The 14,581-nt window shown below is 45.9% G+C and overlaps 1 protein-coding gene across 5 annotated transcripts in view; it reads left to right on the forward strand.

Moving 5' to 3' along the window:
* Positions 1 to 14,581, forward strand: part of LOC119442808 (serine/threonine-protein phosphatase 6 regulatory ankyrin repeat subunit A-like) — an 85,120-nt gene that overhangs the window by 12,434 nt on the left and 58,105 nt on the right. For all 5 annotated transcript variants that reach the window (XM_037707838.2, XM_037707841.2, XM_049662405.1 and 2 more), the window contains 3 exons: positions 2,012 to 2,215; positions 7,388 to 7,671; positions 13,220 to 13,366. In XM_037707838.2, coding sequence (XP_037563766.1) covers positions 2,012 to 2,215; positions 7,388 to 7,671; positions 13,220 to 13,366 — 635 coding nt within the window. The remainder of the gene's footprint in view (positions 1 to 2,011; positions 2,216 to 7,387; positions 7,672 to 13,219; positions 13,367 to 14,581) is intronic.

Genomic DNA, 14,581 nt, shown 5'->3' on the forward strand with positions numbered 1-14,581 from the left:
CGTTTTGGACCTGTGGTCATGGCAAAGAGTACGCAAAATTGGATGGCGAAGGTTTTTTGCGTCCGAAATTTCAGACGTTCTTATACATTGACTCTATGGGGCACGTGGCAGTGCCGGAAAGGCGTCCGAATTATTGGGCATGTCCGAAAAATCGGTCGTTGACTTATTTAGATTTCGATGCATTTTAAAGAACAGGCGGTCCAAATTAATCCAAAGCCCTTCAGTACAGCATCTCTCTTAGCCTTGGTTTTGCACTGGTACATGAAAGAATCAATTCATGCATTCTTTTCTCTTGTTTACCAAACCACCTTTATGCTATGATATATACCGTATGTACTCATGTAAGGCCCACACTCCCTCTTAGGAGTGAAACATTTTTTAAAAGAAAAACAAATGGTTAAGTGCACATGGTTGTGTCCTAGTTAATTTCAGCAAAGTGTGTAAATGGCACTAGTTGTCCTGCCAACGATGACATTATCATCACCGTATAAGTGGTGTCCAAATCCATGCCCTGGTGGTGGCACCCTCTGGATAACAGAAGCGATTGCGGGAGGAGGAAACACGTTCAGAGTTCGAGTTTTGGACGTCACCTATTCCGAATTTGGCATAAAGCTACTGTATACACTCATGTAAGGGTCGCACTTTTTTTTCTTCCCAATTTTGATGAGGTGTGGCCCTTACCAGGGACCGCACCTTTTGGTCAAAATGGTGCTGGCGCAGCCAGCGACTTGTGCAAACCCCGGATCTTGTGCATACCCCGGCTCTCGCCATCTAGTAGTGGCAAGTGGAAGTGCACAGCACACGAAAATTCACCGATGCACGCGCATGGCATCGAGGCAACGAATGCGATTGCTTCTTCATTGCAAATTTTTTTTTTTTTTTTTTTTTTTTTTTTTTTTTTCAAATTTTGAGCTGCCAAGTTGGGGGTGCGGCCGGCCCTTACACGAGTCTATATGGTATCACTTTGGTCACCATCGCCGACGAAGCGACGTTGTGCTGGTTAGGACCTATCCAGTGGGAATAGCACTAATTCAGTAGTTTTAGTGGGAAAAAAAAAAGCATGATTCTCTTCAACAGAAGTTCTAGTGATAAAAACAATATTTTCACCTTCATATACTAGAACTGAGCTGTAATCAATGCTGCCATACTAATTTGTTCTTTCTAATAAGAGTAGACCGTACTGTATATCTTGATTTCTATGTACCTATGTTACTGATAGCTTGTAACCTTCTTGTTTTGCAATTCTAGGAGACTACCGAGCATGTGCATGATCGAATTTTTTTGCCCAAAATTTGTAAGCATTAAATTTTTAGACATTTTTAAGATGTTCGATTTGATATTTACCTTTTTTTTTCTTGCTTCGATATTCAATTCGAAATCTACTATTTGGTATTTGCACACCCCTACTTTTAATGCAAAAGCAAAAGAGAAGAGTGTGGACAGTCTCATAGACTACATTGACATTTCTTTGTGCTTTGTGTACCTGCAGTCACAGAACTGCTCTGTGGCTAGACAGATTAGGCATTTAACTTCTGTATTGGTCTGAGTAGCTCCTGTCATTTTCTCCACACTGCTGTCAGGAAGGCAGCAGTATGGATTAGAGTTCAAATTCCAGGTATCTCATAGTTTACTTGGGATTAAGAGGAGAAAGTAGAGTTGGGCAGCTTTATAATGTGTATATTAGATAAGTGGGGGTCTTTCAAAGAAATGAATAGATGCCAAGAGGAAGGGAAATGCAGTTGAGGGCATCAGAGGATTAGATGGCACTATGGCATTAAGTTTGTAGGCTTAGAATGCAGTGGGGCTGGCACAGGGCAGGGTTAAGTGGAGATAGCTGGAAGAGACCCTTGTCCTGGGGTAGGCCTAACTAAGATAATGACGGTGATGATGAGGTCATAAAGGGAAGAGTGGTTTACAATGTGTGTTTGAAAGTTGAACATTGTGTGTTGTGATTGGTAAAAGTTGCCAAGAACCGAGCATAACTTCTGCTCACATTCTTCCTTCTTGGCAGTACTATACTCCCCTGCACTGTGCGGCAGCCAACGGGCGTCTCAGTGCTCTGCGTCAGCTGCTGACCCTTGGTGCTGACGTGGATGCACCGAACGGCTGTGGCAACAGTCCCTTGCATGTGGCATGTCTCAATGGCAAGGAGGACATCGCTGACGAACTGCTTGCAGCCGGCGCCCACATTTGCGCTGTTAACTGCCGTGGCCAGGTGAGCTCGCTGTCAAATTTCATGGTTGTACACCGTTCCACTTTTATAATTTCTTTTTGATGTGTTTTGTGGTGAGACAATTACATTATTGGCCGCTCTTGGGCATCATGTGGCAGGTACTCTCCACTTATGTTTATATCCGAATAGGAAAAATAAATATCATCCACTATTATGCAGTTGCACTAAAGGCTCATTCACACCAGCCACTGACAGCGGTGGCGCGACCAGTTGCTCTCTCCTCTATTGTTCAGTTGCGCGACCGTGGTCACAAAACTTCTAAACCAATCAGCAGCGCGCCGAAAGTGACGTTATCATGTGTTTTCATCTGGCGCCCTCCTGCGTCGCGCCAAATACCATGTCCGTGCCACCATGGCAGCATTGTATTTTTCTTCGGAGGCTTCTGTGCTGCCATAGCTGACACCACGGGAGAGCACATCAACACAGTGATGACGTCTTCCTCTTAGCTCGAATCGAAACCTATGGTCGTGTCTTGTGATGCTGGGACGGAGCAGTTCCAGCAATGTGTCAAATGTACACGGTGGCATTCGCACAAAGCTAAACAGCAGCAAAGGAAAGCACAAAAATTATACAGCAATTTCTACGCAACGCGAACTAGAAATTACAGCTTACTCTCGATAATATACCCCTCGTCATGCGCACAGAGGGAACACGTGGAATTTTTTACTTGCGCCGAAGCCTCTCCATTTTTTTTTTTTTTTTTTTTTTTAATGGCAACGGCGCGTCCGCTATCGCTCGCGCATCCAGGTGTGCGTGGCGGCAAGTCTTGCTTTTTTCCTGCGGCGGCTCCTGCTTGTACGTGCTAAACTGATGGCTATCTGGTTTCAAATCTCTCAAAGGGTGACCGCTTGTTACTCGATCGTTTATTGCTCACCGCGGCGCTATTACACCTGTTCCCAGCAGGCGTGTATATACACAAACGATGCTGCCGTTCTTGCGTTTCCTTTTTTTGGAGACCACAAAAGCTTTATCGGACCTTGTTGGTGATAAGACGAAGGCTTCTCACTTGTTTCGGTTTCTGGACGTTAACACAACTTTTTTTCAGTGCACTCGCCTGCACAGTTCGCCTATGCTATGAAAGTGCGCGCCGGTTGCTCTGCTGCCAGTAAGTCGAGCAGCGATTCCTCCGATGTGAACTACCACCGTACAGACGATTGGAATCGGATTCATTTGATGTCAGCCCGTCAGACGAGGAGTTAGCTACAAGCTCAGACTCCGAATGTGACGAAGGGGCGACATCCGAAAAGCATGCGCGGCGAGACGATGCCAAGTGGATCAAAGGTGACTTTTCTCCCTCCGTGTTCACATTTGATGCGACTCATTCTATACAAGTGCCTAGCTCTGCATTGCCGCCAGATGCAAAAGAAATCGACTACTTCAAGCTTTTTTTTGATGAAGTGCTAGTTCAACAGATTGTAATGGAAACAAATAAGCAAGCTAATAAGAAGCTTCACGAGAGCAGGCTGCCCCGAAAGTCGCGACTGTGGTTTTGGTTGGAGATAGATGTAGGAGAACTTTACTGCTTTCTAGCGGTTGTGTTCTTGATGGGCTTGGTCCGGAAAAATACCCTCGGAGAATACTAGTACAAAGACACCATGTCAGAAACTCAGTTTTTCCCGGTCAATCTTTTCGGCCAACCGCTTTTGCTTGCTGCTGCAAGTGCTGCACTTTAGTTCCATCACAGATGCAAAACACCGCCTATGAACAATCCGACCAATAATGGAAACACTACTGGAGAGATTTTCCACCTTTTTTGTTCCTTTTCAGGATCTCCGCATAGAAGAGTCTTTGATGCCTTGAAGAGGAACGCTTTCTTTTCGACAATATATTCCTTCTAAGCGGCATCGATTTGGGGTGAAGATGCTCGTGCTTTGTGATGTTCAGACAGGCTACATCTTGAGGTTCATTGTCCATACCGCTGTGACCATTATGATGGGGTTGGGATTGACAGGCTCCGTTGTTGTGAAACTCCTGAGAGACTTTCTCCGCAAGGGACATTCCCTGTTTGTTGATAACTAGTACACCAGCCCAGCACTGTTCGAGTTTCTCCTCAGCAGGCAGACAAATGCTTGTGGCACGGTGCGCACAAACAGGAAGGGGCTTCCAAAATTTTCAAGGAAGCTGCAGCAAGGCGAAGTCGATAGCTACCACACGAATGCCCTGCTGGCCCTGAAATAGTGTGACAGACGAGACGTGCATATGCTGTCCACAATGCACGGAGCAGAGCTTGCCGAAGTGGAGAAGGTGGGTTGGAAAACTGTCGAAAAGAAGAAGCCGAAATGCGTGCTAGAATACCACAAGAAAAAGGGGACTAGTAGACAAAGTTGACATGCAACTGAGCTTCTCAGAAAGTATAAGAAAAACGGAAGTGAAACAGGATTTTTTTTTTTTTTTTTCACTTGCTCCACATGTCGCTGCTCAATGCGTTTATTCTTTTTCGTGCAAACACCGAATCCACAGCAACGTATGCGGACTTCAAATGGCGGGTAGTGAGCCAACTCATCGAAGACCATCACACAGAGAAGCGGAAGCGGGGAAGGCCAACTGGAGAACATCCTCTTAGGCTGACAGCACGACATTTCAGACAGAAGTTGCCACCCACCAGTGGCCAAGGGAAGCAGAACCCAGAGAAGATGCACGTCTGCACCAACACCACTCAATGACAAGAACTTCGCAAGGAAATGCGCTACATGTGCGTTGAGTGCAACAAAGCACTGTGTGTGGAGCCATGCTTCAAGGACTACCATACGGTGAAGAACTATTAGTGCAAAGCATGAACATTTTTTACTAAACAAGTACTCTGTTGCACTCATTTTTCTACGTTTGTGAACTATGTTTATAAGAATGTGTCCTTTCTTAAATTTGTATAAACTTTTCTTTTTGAATTTTATCTTTATTATTAATATGCCTAAAAAAAGTACGACCATTTTTTCTTTGTTTTTCCCAAATATGCTTTTACGAAGGATTTAAGGGGGGACGCGGGGATCAGATCGCGAAAATCACGAGAAAAATCGGTTTTTGGAAACCCTGCATTTCGGTATCTGCAACGCCTAATCTACGCTGTATCAAAATGATTTGGCTGGAAACGCACTAAAAGTGCACGAAAAAAATTAATTTGTCAGTGCGCAGGGCGAAAAAACAGCTTTAAATCGCGCAAAATCACCGCAGTTCACGGAGCCATATCTCGTATTTCCCGCCACCGAGCGCCGCCATCTTGGTATCGTTCGAAAGCTCAAAGTTTCGCCGTTCCGCTTCTCAATTCCTCGGTCTTCGCCATCTTGTAACAAACGCACAAACACAAGAATCGCGGGTCTGCTAGAGGTAGTCACACGGGCCCTTCGATGAAAGCGGGCCTGCGATTGGCTGCCGTGCTGAATGGCGTCTTCCCATTGGTTACTGCTGCGGCAGCGGGCAAGATGGCTACCGCAGTTGTTCGCTTCGCAAACCATGCCGGCGTCTTCACTTGACATTCAGAATTCGGATTTCTGAGAGCGCCCAGTTTAGTTAAGGATCGTCGCTTGTTGGAGAAGAAAGTTTGGACGAAGCACGTCTTCGGAATACGGAAGCGCAAGCTTCCTACGGCGAGAAAAATACGGCGAATAGCGGAGGAGCACCCGACTGAACGTGCCGCGCTATCTTGCACCGTGTGACTCAAGCAGCGAAACCGACAATCGCCCTGTGCCATCGGTACCGATAACGCAGTCGACGGAAGACGCGCCAACGGAAGCTCCCGCGCCTCGGAACAAGTAACTCTGTTGCACTCATTTTTCTACGTTTGTGAACTATGTTTATAAGAATGTGTCCTTTCTTAAATTTGTATAAACTTTTCTTTTTTGAATTTTATCTTATTCATGAATAAATATTGGTTATTTTAAACGCAGCAAATTTTTTCGTCACTTTACTGTCACCCTAAAAAAAGTACGACCATTTTTTCTTTTTTTTTTTCCCAAATATGCTTTTACGAAGAATTTAAATCAGCAATAAAAAAAAAAACGACCAAAAAATTCGACCCTCAAAGGGTTAACCTGCTTGCGAACAGAGGCCCGGGCGCACCCACTAGCATTGCTTTTTCTTCGGAGGCTTCCGTGCTGCCACAGCTGACACCACGGCAGAGCATATCAGCACAGTCTTCCTCTTCGCCCGAATCAAAATCCATGGCTGCTGCCGAAATGCGAAACCAGCAAACAGCGCCAGCGAAGTGCATGTGAACTGTGTAGATCTCTAGAGTTCTTGCTGAGAACGATAATATCCAGGATTATTGCGACTTGCAGGTCGCGCTCAGCCGGGCTTGCCGGTGTGAGCATCAGTCGCCTTCAGTCTCTTTTTTTGGTTGCCAGTCGCAAATGGTCGCGCGACCTCTTCAAGTCGCCAGTGTTAATGAGCTTTAAGATTCAATGTACAAAACGCTGCACAGCTGGCTTCCAAATATGATGTAGCTTCAAACCTTAGTGTCAGAGCCCCAGTCACACCAGTATCCCGAATGCAGGTTAATATGTAAATGCAAGACCTCCCGGTCAATTCATGTTGCCGGTTATTGAATCAAAACTGCATGGAACAGTATTCCAAGTTATAGACAGTACATGCTAATACTTCACTTTGTATAGTGGAGCAGCGAAGCCCTTTATTTGAAAACTGCTTGTGGTTGATGCAACTTTCATGTTGTGAGAAAAGTAGTCAAGTTACAAGAGAGATGTGCTTCACCATGCCTAATAAATGATGTAAGGCACCTACTGTAGATGCAAAAATAAAGGCTGTGATTGTATTGTCTGCAAGGTTAGCCGTTGGTTTGGTCCACCGCACTCTGTCCTTGATATGTTTAAATCACATTGAAACCCAGTCGCACTAACACCTAAGTATATTTAACTGGGCTGTGTGTGATCGCATCTTGTTAAAGCATCTCGTCAGGGACCAAGAATTATTTCTCTCACATCCATAGTGCTAAAATACCCTCGGTTGAGAATTGTTGGTTCTTAATTGCTGTCGAGGACGGCAGAAAACTAGGTGGGGTGATGAAGTTAGGTAATTTGCAGGTGCAAGGTTGGAATCAGCAAGGCCTTCGTCCTGCAGTGGACATAAATATAGGCTGATGATGATGATGAATTGCTGCTATACAATTGAATGTTTTTCTCGTGCTTGGTACATTTGTGAACGCAGACACCACTGCATTATGCGGCAGCTTCAACACATGGAGCAGGCTGCCTAGAGGTTCTGCTGCGTCATCGAGGTGTTGTAGTGAACTGCCCCAGCCAGGATGGCCGTACGCCATTGCACATGGCAGCAATTCATGGTCGCTGCAGCCGTGCCCAGACTCTGTTGGAAGCCGGTGCCCATGTTGATGCCCATGACGTGCAGGGTTGCACTGCGCTCCACGTTGCTGCTCGTCATGGACACGACCTGTTGCTCGGAGGACTGCTGCTGGCTGGAGCTGCCTGTGACACGTACGGTGCACCCCCTCCCTTTTTCTTTTTCCCTTTTTTTTTTTTCTTTTGTTTCTGTTCTGGATTGTTTTTTTCCACTGGCCATCTAGAAAGATAACTTCTGACAATGGTTTTTCACTATTGTGCAGCATTGTACATGCTGCCTCATCGCTACAGATGACTTTTGTTGATGGCAAATCAGTTCTGCGGAAGCCCACAAGGACAAGGAAGGTTCATGAAAGGGAAACTTGTCATCGGCCCAGCTCTAGAATGAAGCTACACAAACTGGGCTTTCTTTGTAGCTTCATGCTACAGTCGAGGGGAGGATAAATTTTCCTTTCACCTTTCTTGATCTACATGTGTTTCTTTTGCCATCCATTTGATGCCTGTTACCATCTCGCAGTGTGAAAATAATGTCCTAGGGGACTTGCATTAAGGGAGGACGTGGTTATGAAAACATTTTTTCTTTAATTTATGGGAATAAATTGATGAAATTTGGCATGCAGGTGTGATTTGTCATGCTGATATCATAGCTAAAATCAGTTTTGTGCTATCTATTATAGTTTTTGAGCTATGCACTTAACAGCCTCTAATGTTCATCCCCAAGTTAATTAATTACAGATAAGTTCGCCAAGGTTTTCACATCAGCATGTTCACAAAGGGCCATGCTGTGCAATAAAGCTTTTGGTTTATTTTTTAAATGCCGAAATGAGCTCAAAAATGTTTTTGAACTTTCCTATCCCGATTGCCTAACAACATTTCTAAAAAACCCATTATAAAATTTTTTATGAGGTGCAGATAAAAATGAATAGCTTTATTGCACTCATCAATGTTTCAGGATCTAAGTGCAAAAAACAATGATTTCGTCTCTATTCATTGTGAAATGGCACTGGGATGACTGAAAGCAACTGCAGAAAAAATGTAAGCTGGGAAAATGGAGCTCAAAGTTTTATTTGTTGTAAACATTTAAATAGTTACTTCGAGAACCACCTAAAACCTTCCTTGAATGTAGTCCTTTGCCTCTGAGGACACATTTTCTTTATATTTTGATGTAGTTTATCACTTCTTTACAGCATTTTCGTGCACATTAGTTGCATTTTTTTATGCATATTTCAGAGGTAGCGCAATCAAACGTCCGCTCTTGTTTCCTCTCGTGCAACCTCTTCATAACTGAGAGTTGGAGCTAAAATCTGCTGCTGAATATTTGACGCGAGAACTTCAGCCTCGCCGATGTCACGTTGCCGTCACGACCACACGCGGACGCACCGTCACCATCGCACTTGGACGCGCATTCACCATCGCTTGCGGTTACGTCAACACAGCCCACGGTCGCACCTTCCGATCACCCACGTGCGCCGGTCGTGCCTCGTCGACAAGGTCGATGGCATTCGCTTCTACGAGTAGTTTTCTCCGTCTGTTCCACGCCTTTTGTGGTCTTCTGTATGCATAGGCTGTTTCGAACTTGCTTCCTTTGGGGCTCATCCCAGCACGCGTGTGTTAGGCTGCCACGATCGTCAGTCACATTGATCGGAACACGCAGATCGCTGCTGCGCAAATGTGCGCAAGAGAGGTTCATCAGCAATTCAAATCTACAACAGCCAATAGGAACGCGCCCTGTGCCCCACGTGACTACTGCGCCCAATCGCGATGCCGCTTTTGCAGTTTTTTTCGCTCGCGTTTGCTGGTTTTATATTTTGGTGGAGAAATACGTCGCTGTGGCAGTCTTGAGCTCTAATCTCTCCTCTTTTGCGATGATACCAAGATGGCAGCGCCGTGTCAACGGATAGCCGAGCGATCCGCGGTGCAATGGCGCCTTCCGAAGCCCAATTTCTTTTCTCAATTTTGGTGAGAGCATTCTAGGAAAGTGCTATTTTCTCGATTTCAACCGTGTATTTTGTTATAATATTTCACCACAAGGCAAATGAAGGTTCGAAGATCGTGAAAAAAAAAGAAATAAATTGAAAATTTTTACCACTTCAATTGTCATGTCCCCCTTTAAGTCGACAACCCTGTGCCGCAGTCGGACGATGCTGGTTTTCAGCCGCCACTATGAGAGATAAACACGGACAGGCTCTAGTTGTCAATTATGTCCCCCACAGCGTGCTTGTATGTTTTGTGCTGTTTCTCCAGTGTTCCTCCAGTGTTCCTGAAATTTAACATGCAGGCATACAGCCGTGTGCCGCCACTTGTACATTTGTGGCCATATGGTGTACATAAGCGGGCAAAGTTTAGTACTGTGTTCAAGGCACATACTTCACTTGTGAACTCTGCCGCTATGTGGCCGTGCCAACTATTTATCCGTATATCACACTAATTGTGAAAGTCAATTGCAGCAGCGTTGATCCACTAGTCACTCCTTATATACAGTAAAACCTCATTAATTTGGAAAGTCGGATAATTCGGACTTGTCCTGTGGTCCCAGCAGGCATATGCATTATTTAATGGCATCAAACTCTCGTTACTTTGGGCGTATTTGGCCTCACACCGGTTCATTCGGACAGCTCTCAGAGTGTGGCAAATACAGACCGCCATAAATGTACGATGCAAATGAGCAAAAGCGGTACTAGCGTCCAACCGAAACGAAGCAGCATACATAGTCTGCATTGCCATCGTCATCAGCGGAAACCATACGGGAACAGGAATGCCGGAACGCGTCATGCCAATCAGGGCCTTTATGGCCTTTATTCTTGCGTTCACTGCTTTGCATGACACCGTGTTGTCCTCAAGCTTTTAGAACTGCGTTGTCACCATTTAGTATCATGACTGCATCAATAGCCGCCGTGGTTTCGTCCGCAAAGGTTGAGGCAAACAATAGTTTTGTTTTGACTCGTTGCACGCATTGGCTGCAGGCCTTCAGAACTGCATGGTTGCCATCCACGATCGCGTCGATAGTGATCACGGTTTTGTCCACAACGGTTTTGGCAAGTAGTAGTTTAGTTGTGACTCTGTGCAATGTGCTCACAATGTCACAAGCACGGTGGAAGCTGTCGAGGATGAACAGTGATTCTGCTGCGGCATGCACGCTACCATCAAACCCATTAGCTAAATAGCGATGGACGGGCACTCTGTTGCCAACTAGCTCACTGGCGAAAAAAATTATCGGCATTAAAAAGCATGTGTCTCTGAGGAATTCGCTTGTCTTGTGCCACAGCCGCACTGCAAAGGAAGCGCGAGACATTTACTGCTGCAAGCGCTAATCCGGTTTATGCAGATACAAAACCCATTAGGTTCAATGACAGCTGAGTCAGGGATTTGACTGTACTACTTTTAAAACGAAACTACTGTTTAAGCGGGTACTGTTTAACGAGGTTTTACTGTAGTAAGTAAACGCATGCTGATTTAGTGAGCATTTGTTCATTGTTTTTTTATAATTAACAAGCTTTTACTGCATAAAGGATTGTGTACTATGAATACCTAGCTGGTTATCCTTTTTTCTGACTCATGAACTACAGCAACGTCATAATGCGCAATCACTCAGCTAAAGCCGTGTAGGCGACAGCATTCACATTGTTTGAGAGAGGGATGACGCGCACCAAGCAACGGTGGCTATGACAGGCTGACTCGATTGTGTGGCTGAATACTCCAGCGTTTATGAGGCCGCTTTGGCCGTACTTGATGACCCTGCTTGACTGCTATTTTAGTACACAAAATATTGCAGCATGCCACACTTCCCTCTTTTCCGAATAGGTTGCTATGATAAAATTTGAAAGGACGTAAGGCCCGACAAAAGCTGTAGCTACTAGAGCACTGCACGGGCTCGGGCTTACCCGAAAGCCCGGGCCAGGCCGGGTAGAGCAGTTTTTTCATGGGCTCGGGCCGGGCTCGAGCACGGCGGGTGCTTTTTGACCCGGGCCCGGGCCGGGCTTGGGCACGGCGGGTGCTTTCTGACCCGGGCCCGGGCCGGGCTCGGGCTTTCTGCGAGTTATTCTCGGGCTTCTCAACTCCGAAAAACATGTATTTTTCGGTCTCGGGCCGGTTTCGAGCCGGGCTCGGGCCGGGCTCGGACTTAAGGTAAAGGGGTGGCAGGCCGGGCCGGGCGGGTAACGTAGATTATTTCCGGGCACGGGCCGGGCTCGGGTCTCGCCATAAACGTTTTGATCGGGCTCAGGCGGGCCGCCCAATGTAAAAATCGGCCCGTGCAGTGCTCTAGCAGCTACTGCAGAGTGCTGTGGACAGCCCCAGCTGACAGAGTTGCAAACTTAAGCCTCTGTGAGCGCTTCTGCTGTATTGCATGCACTCCCCGATGTTGGCATGATGCTGAGATAGCACACACAGTGCCCAAATGCTGCAATTCGCAAAATGGTGCCACGTAGACCAGAGCCACCTCTGTCGGTACAAGGTTCATACAGGTCAGCAGGACTGATCGAAACAATAATGCAATGCATACAAAAGGAATAGCAGCAAAAGCAGCATGTCATTCAGAAAGTGCGAAAGCATGTGCGAAGATCAGGCCAATGAGCCAATGGATAGTGATAGGTACGCGGAGATGAACTTAATGCTGCTTCAACAGTCGTCAGCCTAACTCGTACGGATAACCTCGGGACCAATCACTGATGAGCTACCCGTACAAACATATTAGCGTCAAGCATTCCACGGCTGTTTGTTGGCGGTTACCACATCGGACAGTGGTGAATTTTTGCCACGGCCCCACTGTTAAGGCCATTTGGCCTAATCGGCGCTGCCTCGATAGGGTTCAGCGACTAAAATTAGTTTGCTGCCAAATTGACGCAGACCTATTTGCAGCAGCTGCATGACACTAGGAAAGCTGACAACCGCCTCAGAAACGAAGGTGAGCGTAGGGGATGGCAACAAAGTCGTTCATGGCCGCCATCGTTGCGACACACCATACGGCGACCTCTCATACCCGGCACCATTCATAGACGCACCTCGGTCTCTTTTTGTAGCTTCGAGCAATCCGTCACAAGACTATCTGTGGATTTACATGTCGGGCGTGAAAGTGTCATGTGACTAGTGCGCTGACCGCCCAGCTGCATACTTATGCATGGCCGGCGGATGGATGAAGATGGAGGGGAGATGGCTTGCACGAATTAGCCGTGGCCCTTTTGATTTCATGATAACGTCATCCCACTGCGAGCGGCAATATCAGCTGCTGGGGTGGAGTGGATGCGAAAGCGTGGCTGGCTTCGACATTCGGCACTTCTTTCTTCATTCAATTTGACAATACATCTATAAAATCTACTGTTCGGTAATTGCACAATCTACTGTAATGCATACAGTGGAAGCTCATTAATACGATTCCACGTAATACGTTTTTCGGGATGATATGTTTTTTTCTTTTCCCGATAATACGATTTGGTTGGATAATACGTTGGATGATACGATTTCCGGATGACATGCTTTATTTTACGGTTCCAGTGAAGATCATATCAACAAGATTCCACTGTAAATGCTACATACGTGTGCTATGAATGCTTAAGTGTGTCCACCTTCAAAGTCAGTCAGCAACTTCATTTATGTCTACAGATTTCCATAGCTGCAGAACTTCATTGTTCTTCTATCAACTTCCTTGGGAAAGGGTGTAAGATTCATTACTCCTCGTACTGTGCAGTCATGGCTGCTCAGGAATGACACCACTGCACATGGCTGCCTTGGGTGGATACACCGACTGCTGCCGCAAGCTTCTCCATGCTGGTGCGAAGATTGATGCTAGAGATGACCAGGGGCGAACAGCTTTACATTTTGCTGCATATGGCGGGTAAGTAGCAACATTGCTGATGTATGCCCAAATAGTGAAATTTTCAAATCGAGTAGGATGTGAATGGTTTCAGAATACATTTTCAATTATTGAATCAAGTATTTCTCTATGTTTGAAAGAGAAAAATAACACATTGCTGCAGCAGGGAAACCATGGTAAGCTAAAAAAATATTTAAGATACAGTAAAATCTCGGTGATACGAATCTCATGAGGTCGCGTGAAATATTCATATCACCCAAAATTAGTATCATCAAAACATACACAGAATCAAGAAAATATGAATTTATTTTTACCAGAAAAAAATCTTGATAGTGAAACCCCGTTAATATGTTCATCGCTGCTGCGTTTTCCCGGCTGCTACGTCGTGTTTTCGCAGTCTCTTGTATTATAAGTTCCCTGGGATGCATTGCCAATTTGTAATGTTCCAGCATCTTACATTGCGCTTGAATGTGGCGGTCACGTGAATTTGGCAGTGCAGCCAGCTTGTACGTTGCAACAAGTGATTGGCATGTTGCAGATACGGCGCAGCCGTGCGGGCGCCGTATCTTGAAAGCGATCTGCGACGTGTGCAAAGTGCGCGCCCGCACGGGCCTCATCGTCAAAATGATCTGCGATGTTCACATTGTGCGCCTAGTGCCGGTAGCTTTGTATGCACTGTACTTTTGACGTTTAGTTCGCGTTGAAGTGAGAGACAGTGCGAAGGTCAATACGCTCGCTGCTGCTGCTATGCTTCCTCACGCCAGCGTTTCGACAGTGAGTGTCCGTGGTCATCTAGAAGGATGTGTTCTTGTTGTTTACCTGTGCGCGCGTGACATCGTGCTTGTTAATTTAGTTAGTAAACGAATGTTTACAAGTTTATACAGCTGGTACCACTACTATCTTTACTTCGTACAGCTGTCTACTAATTTACTATCGCAATCATTGCTTCACCTTTCTGGCGAAGCTGCAGGCTTTTTTTTTTTTTTTTTTGCACGGTTCCTTGCAAAACTTATCAGTGGGGTTCTACCAACCGTGTACGTTTTCTTCTTTCCCAAATCGTCAACGATCGCCTTCTGAAAGGCGTAAAAGTGCGCGCACGTGATCCCATGAATGTTTGCGCACGCCACTGAATGCCTCAGTACATCGAATGCAGAGAGCGTTTTGGCCGTCGGGGCTGCTGCCGTGGTCATTGTTGCTGCAGCGGTCCTCGCCTACTTTCTCGCTAGTCAAAGTATC

Source organism: Dermacentor silvarum, chromosome 2 (genome assembly GCF_013339745.2).
Source record: "Dermacentor silvarum isolate Dsil-2018 chromosome 2, BIME_Dsil_1.4, whole genome shotgun sequence".
Classification (NCBI taxonomy): domain Eukaryota; kingdom Metazoa; phylum Arthropoda; class Arachnida; order Ixodida; family Ixodidae; genus Dermacentor; species Dermacentor silvarum.